At 39.8% G+C, this 17,442-nt stretch overlaps 2 protein-coding genes across 4 annotated transcripts in view; one reads left to right on the plus strand and one right to left on the minus strand.

Annotated features, from left to right (window-relative positions):
* Positions 1-17,442, plus strand: part of CMSS1 (cms1 ribosomal small subunit homolog) — a 372,794-nt gene that overhangs the window by 109,831 nt on the left and 245,521 nt on the right. The window lies entirely within an intron of this gene.
* The window catches only part of FILIP1L (filamin A interacting protein 1 like), a 293,518-nt gene that overhangs the window by 98,200 nt on the left and 177,876 nt on the right, over positions 1-17,442 (minus strand). For both annotated transcript variants that reach the window (XM_043892565.1, XM_043892563.1), the window contains 3 exons: positions 10,716-10,968; positions 9,814-9,987; positions 429-607 (listed from right to left, as the gene is read on the minus strand). In XM_043892565.1, coding sequence (XP_043748500.1) covers positions 429-607; positions 9,814-9,987; positions 10,716-10,958 — 596 coding nt within the window. In that variant the 5' untranslated portion in view covers positions 10,959-10,968. Of the gene's footprint in view, positions 1-428; positions 608-9,813; positions 9,988-10,715; positions 10,969-17,442 lie in introns of those variants that run through there.

Raw genomic sequence — 17,442 nt, forward strand, 5'->3', positions numbered from 1 at the left:
TTCCATTGCTCACACCCGTGCTATAGCCATATGGAAAGCTTGCGTTCCCTCAGTACGCATACTCTTGTCTTATCTCCATGCTGTGGCACTTATTTCTGCTGTTGCCTCGTGTGTGGTTTCCGTTCTTATTTGTGTAAGGACTAGACCCATTTCCTCCTCTCTGCAGCTTTCACAGGCACCCCCCCGAAGCAACAGGTGAGGTGCCCAGCACTTACATTTCCACAGTCCTATCACACCTGATTATTCTTGTGTTACATTGATACTGTTTTTAAACATATCCTTTTCCTCACTCTGTACCATGAGGTTTCTGAGACCAGAAGCTTCATCTGCATTGTATGTCCCTGTGTCCCTTGGTATAATGCCCAACCCACAGGGAGAGGTTAGGAAGAGTTTGCAGAACAGTTCACTATCGTCCAAAGAAGCCTTACCTTTCACATTCCTGTTCTAGCAAGCTTATGAATTCATCACTCTTCTCCATGTATTCTTTGTGTTTTCTCTTTTCTTCCTCCAATTCTACTATGGTTTGCCTGTGAGATTTTTCTACCATTAAAAGCTGTTCCAGGATTCGTCTGTGTGATTCTTTATGTTTTTCCATGACTTTGTCCAACTACAAAAGAAAATACATTAATAATCTTAAATAGAAAGCATTCATAAAACTGCCATCTCTCCTGCTTTTAGAAATGTCCAAGTTTTAACAAATTCAACAATGGTTTTCTGATTTCCTTGTTTAGCTTTTATCATTACTCTTCTTAATTTCGATACTTTTTGGTATGTTTCAACACAAGTGTAACCTTCCGTCATTTTTTTTTCTTTTTGGCCACACCACATGGCTTCTGGGATCTTAGTTCCCACATCATCATGTTTTTCTTAACCAAAAATAAAAATCAGTGCCTCTGTAGATATCTGAATATCTTTCTGCTTTTTGCTCTCCAGAGAAACCATTTTAGAGGAATGATGGAAAGTGAAGGACAGTGTTTGATTCTGCCACTCCCTTAGCTGATGGATCCTTCCCCAGCCCTCCCTAAAGTTCTCTGCCCATGTATGTTTCTTGGGTCCACAGTCAGTTTTTCACAGCATTATGTATGAAACTGTTGGCGCACTCTTTTGAAATACTTGAGAATCAATTCTCTCATGGTATAGAGTGTGAATGTGACCCAATGTAAACAGACACCAAGTCCTTTCTGTCTTACATTTGTCTGCTCTACTGGACTGTGAACTCCCTGAAAGCAGGGCCTACGTTCTATTTTTCTTAAATTCTTACCATCTAATAGAGTGATTTGCCTACAGTAGGTGCCTAGTATATGGTTACAGATTGAAAACAAAATAAGCAACAAGGAATCAAGAAAGAAAAGAGGGTTTTATCATAAATGGGTGTTGAATTTTGTTGAAAGATTTCTCTGCATCTATTGAGATAATCATGTGGTTTTCATCTTTCAGTTTGTTGATATGGTGTACCACATTGATTGATTTGTGTATATTGAACCTTCCAGGAAGTAGGTGTAGGAGGAACCTACCTCAACATAATAAAGGCCATATACAACAAACTCACAGCAGACATTATTCTCAATGCTGAAAAACTGAAAGCATTTTCTCTAAGATCAGGAATGCAAAGGTACCCTCTCTCACCACTATTATTCAGCATAGTTTTGGAACTCCAAGTCACAACAATCAGAGAAGAAAAAGAAATAAAAAGAATCTAGACTGGAAAAAAAGAAGTAAAACTCTCACTGTTTGCAGATGACTTGATAACTATATGTAGAAAACTCTAAATATTCCACTGGAAAATTACTAGAGCTAATCAATGAATATAGTAAAGTTTCAGGATATAAAATTAATCAACAGAAACCCCTTGCATTTCTATACACTAACAGTGAAAAATTAGAAGTTAAGGAAACTATCCCATTCACCATTGCAACAACAACAACAAAATACTTAGGAATAAACCTACCTAAAGAGACAAAAGACCTAAACTACTAGACACTAATGAAAGAAATCAAAGATGACACAAACAGATGGAGAGATAAAGAGTCACTATCGTGAAAATGATTATACTATACAAAGCAATGTATAGATTCAATGCTGCTGCTGCTGCTAAGTCACTTCAGTTGTGTCCGACTCTGTGCGACCCCATAGACGGCAGCCCACAAGGCTCCCTCGTCCCTGGGATTCTCCAGGCAAGAACTCTGGAGTGGGTTGCCATTTCCTTCTCCAGTGCATGAAAGTGAAAAGTGAAAGTGAAGTCACTCAGTCGTGTCCAACTCTTAGCAACCCCATGGACTGCAGCCTACCAGCTCCTCCATCCATGGGATTCTCCAGGCAAGAGTACTGGAGTGGGGTACCATTGCCTTCTCCATAGATTCAATGCAATTCCTATCAAACTACCAATGGTATTTTTCACAGAACTAGAACAAAAATTTTAAGTTTGTGTGGAAACACAAAAGACTCTGAATAGCCAAAGCAGTCTTGAGAACGAAGAACGGAGCTGGAGGAATGACCTTCCTGGCTTCAGACTGTACTACAATGGCAACAGTCATTAAGACAGTATGGTACTGGCACAAAAGCAGAAATGTAGAGCAATGGAACAAGATAGAAAGCCCAGAGATAGACCACACACCTGTGAGCATCTTCTTTAACAAAGGAGGCAAGAATATACAGTGGAGAAAAGACAGCCTGATGCTGAACTGTACGAGCTGCTTATATATTCTGGAGATTAATCCTCTGTCAGTTGTTTCATTTGCAATTATTTTGTCTCATTCTTAGGGTTGTCTTTTAATCTTGCTTATTGTTTCCTTTGCTATACAAAAGCTTTTAAGTTTAATTCAGCCCCGTTTGTTTATTTTTATTTCCATTAGTCTTTGTCTTCTTCATTGGCAGACAGGTTCTTTATCACTGGCACCACCTGGGAAACCCAGCACACACTCTAGGAGGTGGGTCAAAGAGGATCTTACTATGACATACGTCAGAGTGTACCACCTGTGTTTCTCTCTAGGAGTTTTATAGTTTCTGGCCCTACATTTAAGTCTTTAATACATTTTGAGTTTGTATGCTGTCAAGAAGTACTCTAGTTTTTTTTCTTTTACACATAGCTGTCCAGTTTTCCCAGCACCGCTTAATTATTGAGGAAATGCAAAACAAAACACCAATGAGGTATCACCTCACACTGGTCAGAATGCCCATCATCAAAAAATTTACAAGCAATAAATGTTGGAAAGGGTGTGGAGAAAAGGGAACCCACTTGCACTGTTGGTGGGAGTGTGAATTGATGCAGCCACTGCGGAGAACAGTGTGGAGAGTCCTTAAAATACTCATAATAGAACTACCGAACGACCCAACAGTCCCACTGCTGGGCATATATCCTGAGGAAACCATAATTGAAAGAGATGCATGTACCCCACTGTTCACTGCAGCACAATTTGCAACAGCTAGGACATGGAGGCAATCTAGATGTCCACTGACTGATGATTGGATAAAGAAGATGTGGTACATACATGCAGTGGAATATTACTCAGCCCTTAAAAAGAATACATTTAAATCAGTCCTAATGAGGTGCATGAACCTAGAACCTGTTATACAGAGTGAAGAGAAAAACAAGTATTGCATATTAATGCATAAATATGGACTCTAGAAAGAGGGTACTGATGAGCCTATTTGTAGGGCAGCAGTGGAGACACACACACCGAGAGCAGACTTGTGGACGCAGTCGGGGAAGGAAATGGTGGGATGAATTGGAAGAATAGCGTGGAAACGTATAAATCACCGTCTGTGAAATACATAGCCGGTGGAAGTTTGCTGTATGATGCACAGAGCGCCAGTCTGGTGCTCTGTGACAACCGAGCGGGGGGGATGGGGTGGGAAGTGGGAGGGAGGCCTAAGAGGGAGGGGACTCCTGTGCCTATGGCTGACTCATGTTGATGTATGCCAGAAACCAACACAGTATTGTAAAGCCCCAATTAAACATTTTTAAAAGAGAAAAGAAGGAAGTAGACTGATTAAAGCAAAAGTAGCGCAGGAGCTTTGGCCAGTGATGAATTCAAATCCATATAAGACCATGGTTTTTGAAAGCATGTGGCTTTCTAGATGAGCTAAACACAAAACTATAACCCATAATACTGATTAATTTTGCCATTTGCTTTTATCATAAAAGATTTAAAATTTGTGACTCTTGAATTTGAAGCCAGTTTAAATTGTACATCCTTAAAAAGCATGTATTTGACTGGGCATCCAAAGCACAAAAATGGCCAAATCATTTTGGAAAAAGAAAGGAATATAGGTATCCCAGCAGACAGAATCAGCTGACCTCTAAACGTTTAAGCTGGCTGTCTAGTTTCTAATATGAGTTTATAATGATGATTTAACACGAAAAAAATTACTTCATGTCATACAGGTGTTCATGACTTTTAATAAATGTGACCACACCTTTTGTGGAGCTGAAATTGCTTGGTTATATTGCCTGCTGGCAGAGTCACTTTTAACTAATGACCACCTTCTGAGAGGGAGGTTGTAGTATTAACTGTCCTGGGTCTCAAGAAACAATAGCTCTCTGAAAACTCCTTCCAGTTGCCCAAACATTAGACTGCATTATAAGGGAAATTCAAATCAACTGCTTTTAGAATTTGAAAGTGAAATAGTGATAGAATCAGCCTTCATTTGGAGATCTTGACATTTGACTTAGAGAAACATTCAGTTTATCACAAGATTGGCCCTAAAGTTAATAAATGAATAATTATTATTGAGGTATCTGTGTTTAGTCGCTTATTGTGTGCGACTCTTTACAACCTCACGAACTGTAGCCCACCAAGCTCCTCTGTCCATGGGGATTCTCCAGGCAAGAACACTGGAGTGGGTTGCCATGCACTCCTCCAGGACATCTTCCCAACCCAGGGATCGAACCCAGGTCTCCCGCATTGCAGGCAGATTCTTTACCATCTACGCCATCAGAGACGCTCACAGTAGGTATTTTAGTAAAGCATAAATGAATGACAGGGCAGCTTCATAAGAGAAGCTTCCTCAGATAGCTTCTTGTAGTTAAATGGACATGAATATGAAACTTTGTTCAGCCCAAAAAAGAAAAAAAAGAGAAGCTTTAGTTCATCTATTATTACCTTCCGTTGTGTTTTTCCCTACTTAGTTTGTTTGTAGGGACAAGGAAGGAAGATTGGAAAGAATCATTACCTGTTATTTATTACATAACTGTGTAAGGGCTGTCCCTTCCTTCAACCCACTGCCCCCCGCAGGCCTTCCTCATCAGTGATAGCATGATCTTCCACTGGTGGTGTAACTCTGCTCTCCCATTCAGGGCTGAGCATCTCTCACCATCTGGCCTCCTGACCTTTCTGCCCCACCCTTATTCCGTGCTTTCCCCTTTCTCACTTGGTCTTTAGCCACACCAGGCTTCAAGGAGTTCTTAAGGTACACGGCGGTGCTTCGGTACTGCTTTTTTTCAGTGTTGGAACATGGAAACCTTTTCCGCCTTCCACCCCAAATTTTTCCCGTTCTTCCTTTATAACTTTCTCTGCTCACTCCCGCGTAGAATTGTGTGTTCCTTCATATCAGTGAAATGTCGGATTCTCTGGGATTTCCTTCTCTCACCTTCCATGACTCTTGAAGGAAGGCCTAAATTTACTGCATGCTGTTTGGTGCATCAGGTAAGGACCTCATGCTGGTCAACAGCAGAAATTGGAAAGGTGTTGAATAGTGACCTTGCAGAGGGAAAGTTCCTGAAGGAAGTGTAAGTGATCCTAGAGCTATTTTAGCTTATGCTTGAAGTTTTATTCTGTTCCTTCATTTCTCCATACCCCAAATGCTTCTTAGAAATATGCCACTGGTTCTCAGTTCAGTCTCTTCTTCATTCCTGCCACATCAGATGATAGACCTGAGCTCTTCTGAACTCATTTCATTTCACACCAGTTGTGTGTGTGTACTTGCTGAAACCACTTAAGTGTTCTGTACTTCTGGGTTTTTTTTTTTTATTATAAATTTAGTGATTGGGCTTGATTTCTAAGAGCAATTGTATTGCCACAGTTTTCTCAAGGTAAAAACTATTTATTAAGTGCCTATTATGCTGTATGTACTTAGTACTATGATAGTTGCCATGGGAGAATTTTAAAGTCTCAGTGCTTATACTCTCACCAGACAGATAAGATATACACATGAAACAATTAAGAGCAGTGTAAGGTGGTGCATCCTTAAGCACTGTGGGACTATCAGAGAACCACTGCCCCTTTTTGATCTGGCCCCACTTGCAGACTGCATGAAGCCTGGGGAAGAAAACAGGAAGACTTAGTCACTTTAGGGGAGTATCAGGTGCAGAAAGATTAACATTGGCTCTTTAATGTTTACCATGCAGTGACAACCTTCCTGCTTATCATTTTAGTCTCCTTGATGTCATATCCTGCCCGCAAACCCTAACACGATCCAACTCCTTGCCAGGATGAAGAAAATTCAGTGTGTTCCAATAGGTTGGATTGTCCCAGTGGTTAAGCAGAATGAAGAACAGAGAATTTGTCAATCTTTTTGCTTTTGGTCACTTAATATATGCTTAGAAAATAATGACCTTTGTTTTAATAACTCCTGAGTCACAGATCACCCTAATTTGGGATTTGATCTTCTTTCTGAGCTATGGCTTTGGTTCTCTTTGTTCTTTTTGGTTGGCCCTTTGAAGATTGTCTTTTTCTTTGATTACCTTGAATGTAGTGGTAGAGATAAAGCTAGTTCAGACAGCTGAGAAGTTATTCAGCTGTTTTAGTAGATCAAAGGTAACCAAATATGCTATTCATAAAATGTGCCATCTTCTTCTCTGTCTTTACTGAAACCTGGTCTTCTTGGATAATAGTAGAATCCTAAAATAGAGACTGCTAATTCTCCCATTGCCTCAGGATCTGAGGCGCTGGGAATGGGGGCATGATTCTCATGGCTCTGCACCACCACTGCCAGACTCTGCTGAAAGCCCTTCCTTGTCTTATTGTCCTCTGAGTGGTGATGGTCCACTGTCATTCGTGTGCAGTCAGCTATTGAGCTTCAGGTCACTCTTGCAATCTACCTTTCTCCTGTCAATCTTGGAGCATTCTGCGTGTGCCAGCTCACCCAACCACCATCAGAAATGAAAGACCAGTATATTGCAAAATGAACACTGTGTGTCTTTTGGCTCCTAGTACTGGAAGTGTGTGGATTGTTAAAGAGAAAGGTTCAAAATATGTGGAACCAGAAGCTAGTCTCTGGAAATTGCCCTTTTCAGTTCCTGGCTTCAGGATTTCTCTAGCTCCATGTAAAGCTCATCCATGCACGTGAGCATATGCTAGATATTTTATCTAGTGTTTTTATGTATTTTTTAGTGATACGGTTTCCTCATATGTCATCCACAGCGTTGCTGGAAGTGGAATTTCTTTATGCTGTACCTGACTAACCCCTGCTCATTCTCTGGTGCTTGGCTTTCCTGATTCTCCTAACTAAACTCGATCCCCTGTTAAACTTTCTCATACTGCCTTGTGATTTTCACTACAAAAATTAACATTGTGTGTGTGTGTGTGTGTATAAAATATACTTTTTGTATGATCTTTTGTTGTCTGTCACTCTTTTAGACATTAAGCACTCTGAAGACAGAAACCACAACTATTTTTGTACAGTGAAAATTATAAAATAAAATTTAAAAGCAAAATTATACAGTTGCTTAAAATAAGTACTTTAAGAATTACCTTAAGGTAATGCTAATAAGGTAAGCATGTTGGAAAGAAATAGGAGGTTGAAACAGTCCTGGACTCGGTATTCTTCCCTCACTATCTCCCTATCCATACCCTTTGTGGGCCTATCTTGCAGACCTCCACCTTAAGTCAGTGTTCCTAACATGTGACGTAGCTGAGAACAGTTTGTTTTTCTGAGATATTTTGCATTATGAATAGATAAATCTCCTCTAGTTTGCCCTAGACATAGTTGAGATTTTTTACATTTTTTTAAAAGAACATTATGGCGGGGGGCGGGGGGGGTGGGTGGGGAGGAGAAGGATGGACGAAAACTAAATAATAAATTTTTAGTATGCACATCCTTATCCTGATGTAATAATTACAGTGCTCCCTGGTTGTAGTGGGAACACTTGTCCTCCTTTCTTTTCTTCAGCCCTATCTAGGGACTCATTGTCATACTTTTCCTTTATTGTTTATTGTCTAAATATCTCCGTCATCCATCACTTCCTAGATGGAGGAAGAGGGCAGGCAGCTGGGTGTATATGGTCTTCAAGGAACTGAAAGAGTCTTGTAGCTGAGGAGAGAAATCTATAGGAGGGACGTAGTAGGCAAGAGAAGAAAACGGACAAATCATAGATGTGGGAATATAAGATGTGTGTGTGTGTGTGGTGTATGTCAGGGGGAGGGTATTTCTTGGAAGAGTAATCAGGGAAGGTTGGACTTATAAAGCAGGGCCAAATTATGATTAACTTTCAGGGACACTTTGCAAAGTTAGGATTGCAAGCATTTGCAGAGAGGGTATTTCCAGTTTTGCAGTGTGCAGTAGTTTTTGTAACTAAAACTTTTTCCTACTGATTTCAAGATAAGTTTGAAATTATTCTGTTTCATTTTACACTGAAGTGTTGAGGGGCTATGCCATTTGTGGAGTTCTATGAGGATATGTTCAGTGATCATTAATTTGCATTTGTGAAATTTGTGCTTAATGCTGTTTCACAGTCACTGTGTTGGGAGCTTGGATACAGTTTTAACACTATTGACTTGAATGCGAGTTTGGCTCCTCTTGTTTAAAATTTGGATTAAAGCTCAATCAACACACTTTGGGTGGTCTCATCTTCACCCCTCCGAGAAGCAGATCCATATGACCAAACTCCTTAACAATTTGGCAAGACAGTAGGCTTCTCTCATGAGACACCCAAGACAAGAATAGCAGGGACATTAGAGGTCATTCCTGAGGTAGGTTGCCAGACCATGGGGGAAATTTGTCCAAAACTTGCTTTCACTCTCTTTAGCCTTAGCTTATGCTCCTAGTTGTTTCCTTTTTATAAAAATGAAGAATTATGAAATTTTCCATCAAGGTCTCAGAGGAAAATGGAAGAATAAACTAAGGATGCAAAGGAGTTTCAGAAATGTCAGCAAGTAAAAGAGCAAGCAGTGCTGTATCTGTGCAGCGATGGCCATGCTGAAACTGTTCATCTTTGCCATTGTCCTTGCTGGGCATACTTGGTGGAGGGCAAAGTCTTCACTGTCATTAAACTATTGAAAGAAAAGGAGGATATGGACTCATCTACAATGTATACTTCCTAAGACTCTGTTTCTTGGACAGTTCTTCAGATCATTTCCATTCATGCTCAGAATTTCTATGACATAATACTCCAGTGTTTTCAAATAAATTAACCTCCATGGTTGAACTTTATCTGTTTTTTATTATTGCCTTCTGATCTCTAAAAGAAGTACAGACCCGTGTGTGTGTGTGTGTGTGTGTGTGTGTGTGTGTGTGTGTGTCTGGGTCCAAGTGTCTGTGTTTCTTTGCATGTGTGTGTGTCTGTGTCTGTGTTTGTACAAGAAGAAGAGAGGGGGAGAGAGAAAGAGGGAGGAATTCTCTTGCATTTATTAGGTTTTAGTCTGATGTCAAGAAACAAACCCAGTGGGAACATCCTGCTTCCCGTCCATGATTTATTCTCCTTTTCTTTCCTGTAGAGCATGTAGTGTTTATCTACCTTGGGTAGGTTTTAAACATACAACTATAAATAACCGAGAAAGGAGTTACATGTCCTGCTCACCTGCCAGGCCCAGTGCTTTACTAGCTGGGGCGCTTACTTCATCTCCCTAGGTGCACACTCCTGATTACAATACATACCTCATTCATTGGTTTCTCGTAGATGTCCTCCTGCCAAGGGGCAGATTTTGCTTGAAAAGCATCTCGCTGGAGAGCTTCTAGCACCTTTTTTGGAGTGACAAACCCATACTGAGCTTCCAGCAAAGCCAAGTCCATTTTTTCAGCCTTTAAAACGCCTATGACTTCATCTCGAGCCTGTAGGAACAAAAGGCATTTCAGAAAGCCCACTTTATCTACGAGCAGTCTCTGCAAGTGATTTCTTGTGTTGAGTGTTTTTTCTTTTTTCTTCTCTTTCAAATATAAACATCGTATTCCGTTATAGCACCTTTTACAAAAGGTAGCGAAACCATGTCCCTTTATCCTTCTTACAATCTAGTTACACATGAATAATGCTTTTTATTGTGGCAACTAGACAACATGGAGAGAATTCTACATTTTTCGTTGTGTTTGACAAGTAGATAACATGATATTCCTCAGTGGACTGGTATTTTCATATTCAGAAATACGAAATAAGATTGTCCTGTATGTATAGCAGCTGTTTATTTTGTGTAGGTTAATGCTGGGGCAAATCTAGGAGCCAGTTCATGTGAGGTATAGAAGCACCTACTGTCATTTAAAACTGACCCAGAAGTCATCAGCTATTACTGTTACCCTTCCGTGCCTGTGTGCTGAAGCAGCGTGAGTGCAGGATGTGACCTTTCACATGTGCATGCCAATCGCATGTCATCATGACAGCCCTTTTAGATGTGATTAATTACTCTTCGTGTTGCCAGAAGGGAATTCTGGGTATGTGTCCTTACACTTTGCTTTCATGTGCATACAAGTATGAAGCACAGATAGCTACGTCTGTGGCCGCCTAGACGCCAAATTCATAAGCAGCCTTCCCCTGGAAGCATGAGGGTGATAATTCTAAGCCAGCTGACCTGCAGTTCTCCCTCCAGAATGCTGAGAAGAAATAAGAGGTCATCTCTTGAGAGGTCTTCTCCTTGGTGGCCATTGCCACTGTGTGACTTAGGACATGGAAGGATTGCACCCGACTCACTGGTGGGGTCTTTGTCTTGCTGTCTCTGCTGCTTGTCCTCAGGCCCTTGGAGACTGTGATCTTTTCCAGGTCTTGGGAATTGCTCTGGGGCGGAGCCCTCCTTGTCACTGCTTTTGGAACGCATTCTTTAAGGGCTGGAAAGAAGAAAGACAATTTGCAACGCTTAGTGGAAGTGGAATTTTAATAAGAGAACCTATTACTGCTTTGACAAGTCTGCACTCATGTTATATTTACCGAAGCCAAAGACTCAATCTTTCTGAAGTCTACAGCAGAGAAGGGTATTAGCAGATTCATAAATCACAGTCTTATTTACACTTCTGTTTTTAAAATCAACATTTTAAAAAATGTGTTCTGCTTTGATTAAGGCCACTTATGTCCATGGGTAAACAGACTGTATTTGAACTTCGTCCACCAAGCATTCCACCTGAGGGACCTGGGTCATACCTCCAACCTTGGCTTAAGTGCCTACTTAAGACATACTTAACATAATTATAAAATGGTAAATTTGCTAATTATTCTAACTTTCTGCAGATTCACATTGTGGTTCCACAAGGAAACCCTTGTGTAACTTAAAAAATGTTTTTAAATTTCTTAGCCTTTGGTGCTTTAAGATAGAATTATAAGAATTACTGCTACAAAATACTTGGGGTTATTTTGTTATGATGGTAAAGTCTAATATTAAAGGAATGAAGGCTTGGTTCCTGGCTGCATCCCTGACATTCTGCTAAAATTCCAGAACTGTCCTTGGATAAGTCAAGGTTTTATATTTAGAACCCTTATCTCCAAAATAAGAACCCTAGTGCCTATGGTAGTTGATTTTTATGAAAACTATATAAAATAAAGTAATACTTGAGGGACAATTTTAGCTGTACATCTTAGTATATAGGTATTGAAATTAATTTACAATAGCACAATAATTTGTTCCACCTTTGAGGTTTCTAATGAAAAAGGAAAATATAAATTGAACTTACAGTCTACTTCAGTGATGTTCAAAGAGATTGTTAGTTTTACTCATTCCTACAAGTCAAAAAACTATCATCATCATTGGTGCCTTGCTTTTCATTTGTAATAATATTTCTTTAAAAATCAGAAGGGGTGGAACTTCCCTGGTGGCCCCGTGGCTAAGAATCTGCCTGCCAATGCAGGGGACATGGGTTCCATCCCTGGCCTAGGAGCTGAGATTCCACATGTTGCAGGGCAGCTTAACCCGCGTGCCACAACTACTGAACCCGCGCACTGCAGCTGCTAAAGCCCGCTCACCTAGAGCTCGCTCTCACAATCAGATGAGCTACTGCAATGGGAAGCCCACACTACCGCAACTGGAGAGGAGCCCCGCTCACCACAGCCAGAGAAACCCCACGGACAGCAGTGAAGAGCCGGTGCACTGCATCATAGACCCCTACAGCCAAAATGACATTAAAAAAAATTCTGGCGGGAACTCCCTGGTGGTCCAGTGACTGGGGCTCTGGCGTCCACTGCAAGGGGGCACAGCTCTATCCCTGGATGGGGAACTAGGAATGGCCAAAAGGAAAGAAAAAATCTGGAGAAGTTCAAGCATACAGAGAGGTGTGAAAATACAGTGAATCACTACGTGCTACCACACAGATCTGTAAAATCTCTATTTATTACATATTTGGGTAATATCTTACAGATTAACCTGAACAATCCAATACATTAGAAAATAGTTTTTTAAGCAAAATATTATAGATAGAATAGAATCCCCTATGTATGTCTTCCTTAACTCACTTTCTGCATATCCTACCCCATAAGTAACCGTCTTGAATTTGGTGTTTATTCTTCCTGTGCATGTTTTATACTTTATATTTTTAATGCATGTGCATATATTGCTGAGCCATTTATAGTATTACTTTGCAGATTTTCAAACCTAATGTAAACATAGCATATTGAATGTAGCATTCTGAAAGTTTTTTTGTACTATATTTTTGAGATTCTTACTTGTTCCATTTTACTTATTTTACATATTTGACTGTTATATGGTATTACACTGTATGAATAATCCACCATTTACTTATCCATTTTACTGTTGATGGATATTTAAATAATTTACATGCTTTTAGTGTTAGAAAAAAATGCAGCTGTGAACATATTTTTACATTTTCTTCCTGTGTACATGCAGTTCTTCAGGTATTCTTTATGACGTTAAGAGTGGGATTTTTGGACTCTGCCATATTGTATTCTCCACATTACTAGGGATTACTGCTCTCCTGAGTGGAGTACCAATTTATAACAGAGTATAAGTGTTCTCCTTGCTCCATATCTTCAACAACACATGCTATTATGGAATTTATACCAATCTGGTAAATGAAATGGTATCTGATTTGCATCCTGAATTAATAAGAGCAGCATCCTTTTATGTGTTTAGATGCCATTTGAGTTTCTTCATAAATTGGTTGTTCATAGTCTTTGCCCATTTTCCTTTTGTAAATATTAGTTGTGTTTTTCTTCTGAATTTATAGGAACTCATTACATATTCTATAAGTTACTGTTTTGTTGATTAAATGTTTTGCTGTTATTTCTTCTGATAGTAGCTTAAACATTTTCACTTTATGTCTTTTGTGGTAAAGAAATTTTCAACTTAATTTAGTCCAGTTGATCGGTTTTAAATCAGTTTTTTGTTTTACAGTACTGTGTTGGCTTCCGCCATACATGAGCATGAGTCAGCCGTAGGCACACTGTCCCCTCTCTCTTGAACTGTGCCCCCACCCCACCCCACGCCTGTAGGTTGTCACAGAGAACTGGGTTTGAACTCCCTGCATCATACAGCAGATTCCCACTGGCTCGCCATCTGACACGTGGTAAACTATATGCTTCGGTGCTACCCATTCAGTTCTTCCCACCGTCTCCTTTCCCCTCTGTGTCCACAAGTCTGTCTCTATTTTTGCATCTCCATTGCTGCCCTGCAAATAGGCTCATCAGTACCCTTCTAGATTCCATATATGTGCATTAATATATGATACTTGTTTTTCTCTTTCTGACTTAACTTCACTCTGTATAATAGGCTCTAGGTTCATCTACCTTATTAGAACTGACTCAGATGCGTTCCTTTTTATAGCTGAGTGATATTCCATTGTATATATGTACCACAACTTCTTTATCCATTCATCTGTCAATCGACATCTAGGTTGCTTCCATGTCTTATCTGTTGTAAACAGTGCTGCAATGAACATTGGGGTACCTGTGTCTTTTTAAGTTATGGTTTCCTCAGGGCATATGCCCTGTAGTGGGATTATTGGGTCATATGGAAGTTTTATTCCTAGTTTTCTAAGGAATCTCCATACTGTTCCTCTTAGTGGCTGTATCAGTTTATATTCCCACCAACAGTGCAAGAGGGTTCCCTTTCTCCACAGCCTCTTTAGTCTTTACTGTTTGTAGATTTTTTTTATGATGGCCATTTTGACTGGTGTGAGATGATACCTCACTGTAGTTCTGATTTGCATTTCTCTAATAATAAATCAGTTCTTTTCTTTATAATTTGCATTGGAAACCAAAGTTTGAGCAGTGGCAGTATAATAGAATGGTTAAGACCATGAACTCTGGAACCACTCTGCCTGAGTTCATACCTCTCCTCCATTACTTACTGGCTATAAAACTTTGGCAAATTACTTGGTACCTCTCTGCCTTTCTCATCTGTAAAATGAGGAGATAATAGTAGTATATTCATAACCTAAAGTTGCTGTGAGGATTAAATTAGTCAATACATGTCATATGTTTGCCACATGCCTAATACAATATTATCACCAAATAAACATTATCTTTTATTATTAACATTATTAACTTTTCTTTTATTCCCTCCAATTTTATAGTGATTCTGTATTACCTTTATAGTTAGAAAAAAATTTAAGAACTAAAGCAAGTTTATTTGATTATCTATTTTATCTAATGAATTGTGAACCATGAATTCAGGGAGAAAGAAAAGAAGTTTGAAAGAATGGTTTTGTGTCTTTCCTGGGTACTCTATTGAAGAAGTGAGTTCCACCTTGCTGGCACCACTTGAGAAATCAGAGTACAGAAGAGTTTAGGAACCTTAAGGACTTCATAACTAACCAGCTAAGCCTCTATTCATCTCTCCACCCATCCTTCAACAAGCATTTATTGAAGGCCCACTGTGTTTCCTGCACTAAATTGGTTATTTATGGTGTGACTGTCTTAATTTTCTTAATACAGGTGGTACACTTTCAAGTGTAAAGTTTATGGAAATAGTTTGTAAATCTGGGGTCATGAAAAGTGCACTGAACTAGACAGAAGTCAGGTGAAAAGAATTCTATCACAAATCAGTTGTGGGACTTAGTTAAGACGTGACCCTCCCTGAGTGCAGTGTGTGGTTTGTGTGATTTGTGAGGTGAGGGGGTGAGGAGGTGATCTCTATGGCACCCTTTCTCCTAGGATATATAATGAGTCTTGCCACTGTGCCTTTCTTTTAGCATAGATTGTCAAAAGTGTATTTCAAAGACATGAATTTGTGGGTCTGCATCCTATAGGAAATCCACAGAAATCTAAACGCTGCATATGGATATGCAGTAAACCTGTGACTAATGGTTTTCACCAGAGTAGAGATCACAGTTAAAAGACAGCGCTTAAGGAAAGAGTCCCAGAATTAATTTTCAACTGAGAATTGTTCAGTAGCCTCATCATCATAATCAGGCTGTAAAAGCAGAACTTGAAGGTGTTAGTGGCTTACCTGTTTATTATGTATTTTGTCAGTAACAAACCAACTGTCAAGTGATACTAGTGGGACACCCTGCCTTAACGTTACAGTGTCCATCTGGGGAAATTTAAAACATTCACTTTCAAAGTTTTAACAAGTCATGTAGTATGTTTTCTCTATAATTCGTGTTCATTCTGACTTTCCTCCATCACACATTTATTTCCTCTGTTAGCTGCTAGAGATCAACAGTGATGGTGGTGATAGTGGTGGTAATGTTGATGATAGCTAATACCTAATGAGTAGTTACTACATGCCAGGCATTCTTCTAAGCATTTTACATTTATTAACTCATTCAGTTCTCCACAACAACCCTATGAAGTGTGGGGATATTATTATCTCTATTTACAATGAAGAAATGGAAGCACCAATGAAGGCTGGAAGTAAGTGGAAGAACTGGGATTTGAATCCAGACGACCCAGCTTGACTAGCTGTGCTCTTAAAAAATCGTGTCTCATGCTATCATACTGTACTGGATATAAGGCTGGATATACTGCCAAGGACAGGTGCTTATAAACGCCCTGTCTGAGATGGGTACAGACATCATGTGTGAAGAATGCTTGTAGCCTTGCTGAAGAGATGACTCATCAATAATTACAGTAGAGGTGATCAGTGATTTGTGGCAGTAGTTGTCCCTGACTGTCCACTACTTGGCCTTCCCTGGTAGCTCAGCTGGGAAAGAATCAGCCTGCAGTACAGGAGACCTGGGTTTGATCCCTGGATTGGGAAGATCCTCTGGAGAAGGGAACGGCTACGCACTCCAGTATTCTGGCCTGAAGAAGTCCATGGAGGGTATAGTCCATGAGGTTGCAAAGAGTTGGACATGACTGAGTGACTTTCACTTTCACTCCACTACATATAATAAGTCCAGGAAAGGATTTATTTATTTGAGAAATGCACAAGCATAAAGGGAGTATATTTTTATGTAGGGATGGAAGGTTAAGATATATAGAATTTTTGACTGTAGAAAGCCCCATTATGTGTATATTTGTGTACTAATAAATAATGTTCCTATACTAGCATATTAATAAATGCTGTGTTCCTTATGAAAACATATTCAAAAATAAAAAGGAAAAATATTAACAAAAAATAAGAAATCCAGTTTTTTTTCTCCCACCCCATTGGATTATCTTGATCACCTCAGGGAGATCATTACTCTGGCCTATAGGCATAATGGAAGGTTGTTAATGTAGAGTAGATATGTTTAAAACACTTAAATATTATGTACCACTTTGTTTATATAAATGTTCTCACATGAAAGACAGGCCTTCAGTTTCTTCTATCTAATATTAATAGTCTCCACTCATGTGTCCCATGGGATTTCTGACCTGGTGTTTCATACCTAACGGCTATTCAAGAAAATGACTGATTTGTTCCTTCTACTTTGTGGGCTATCCACAATTTAGGTAACATTGCTAAATAACTGTGGCTTAAAACTCTGTAGGTCACTGCATTTTCAGTCGTCTTGTGGCTCAACTGGGTGTGAATGGGCTAAGATGGGCTCACTACATATCTGACTCTCAGCTAGACAAACTTGATCTCAGCCAGATCATCTCATTTCTGCTCCACGTGGGCTTTCAGCCTCTGGTGGGCTAGACCAGGCTTCCCCATACAGCGGACTCAGGGCAGCATCCCAAGAGTATGATGAACAGTGATCTGTGGCAGTAGTTGTCACCGACTCTCCCCTGCATCGCTTATTCTCCCCTACTCCAAGTCTTCAGGTTTTTTGGTAAAAGAGCATTACAAGGCCACCCCAAATTCAGGAAGTGGGGAAACAGATTCCATTTTCTGATGGAAGGAGCTGCAGAGTCACATTGCAGGGGGCTGGGAAGAATTAACTGCAGCCATCTTTGAAAAACGCTTCGTCCGTCACACTGACAGATTC

Source organism: Cervus elaphus, chromosome 31 (assembly GCF_910594005.1).
Source record: "Cervus elaphus chromosome 31, mCerEla1.1, whole genome shotgun sequence".
In the NCBI taxonomy this organism is placed as follows: Eukaryota; Metazoa; Chordata; class Mammalia; order Artiodactyla; family Cervidae; genus Cervus; species Cervus elaphus.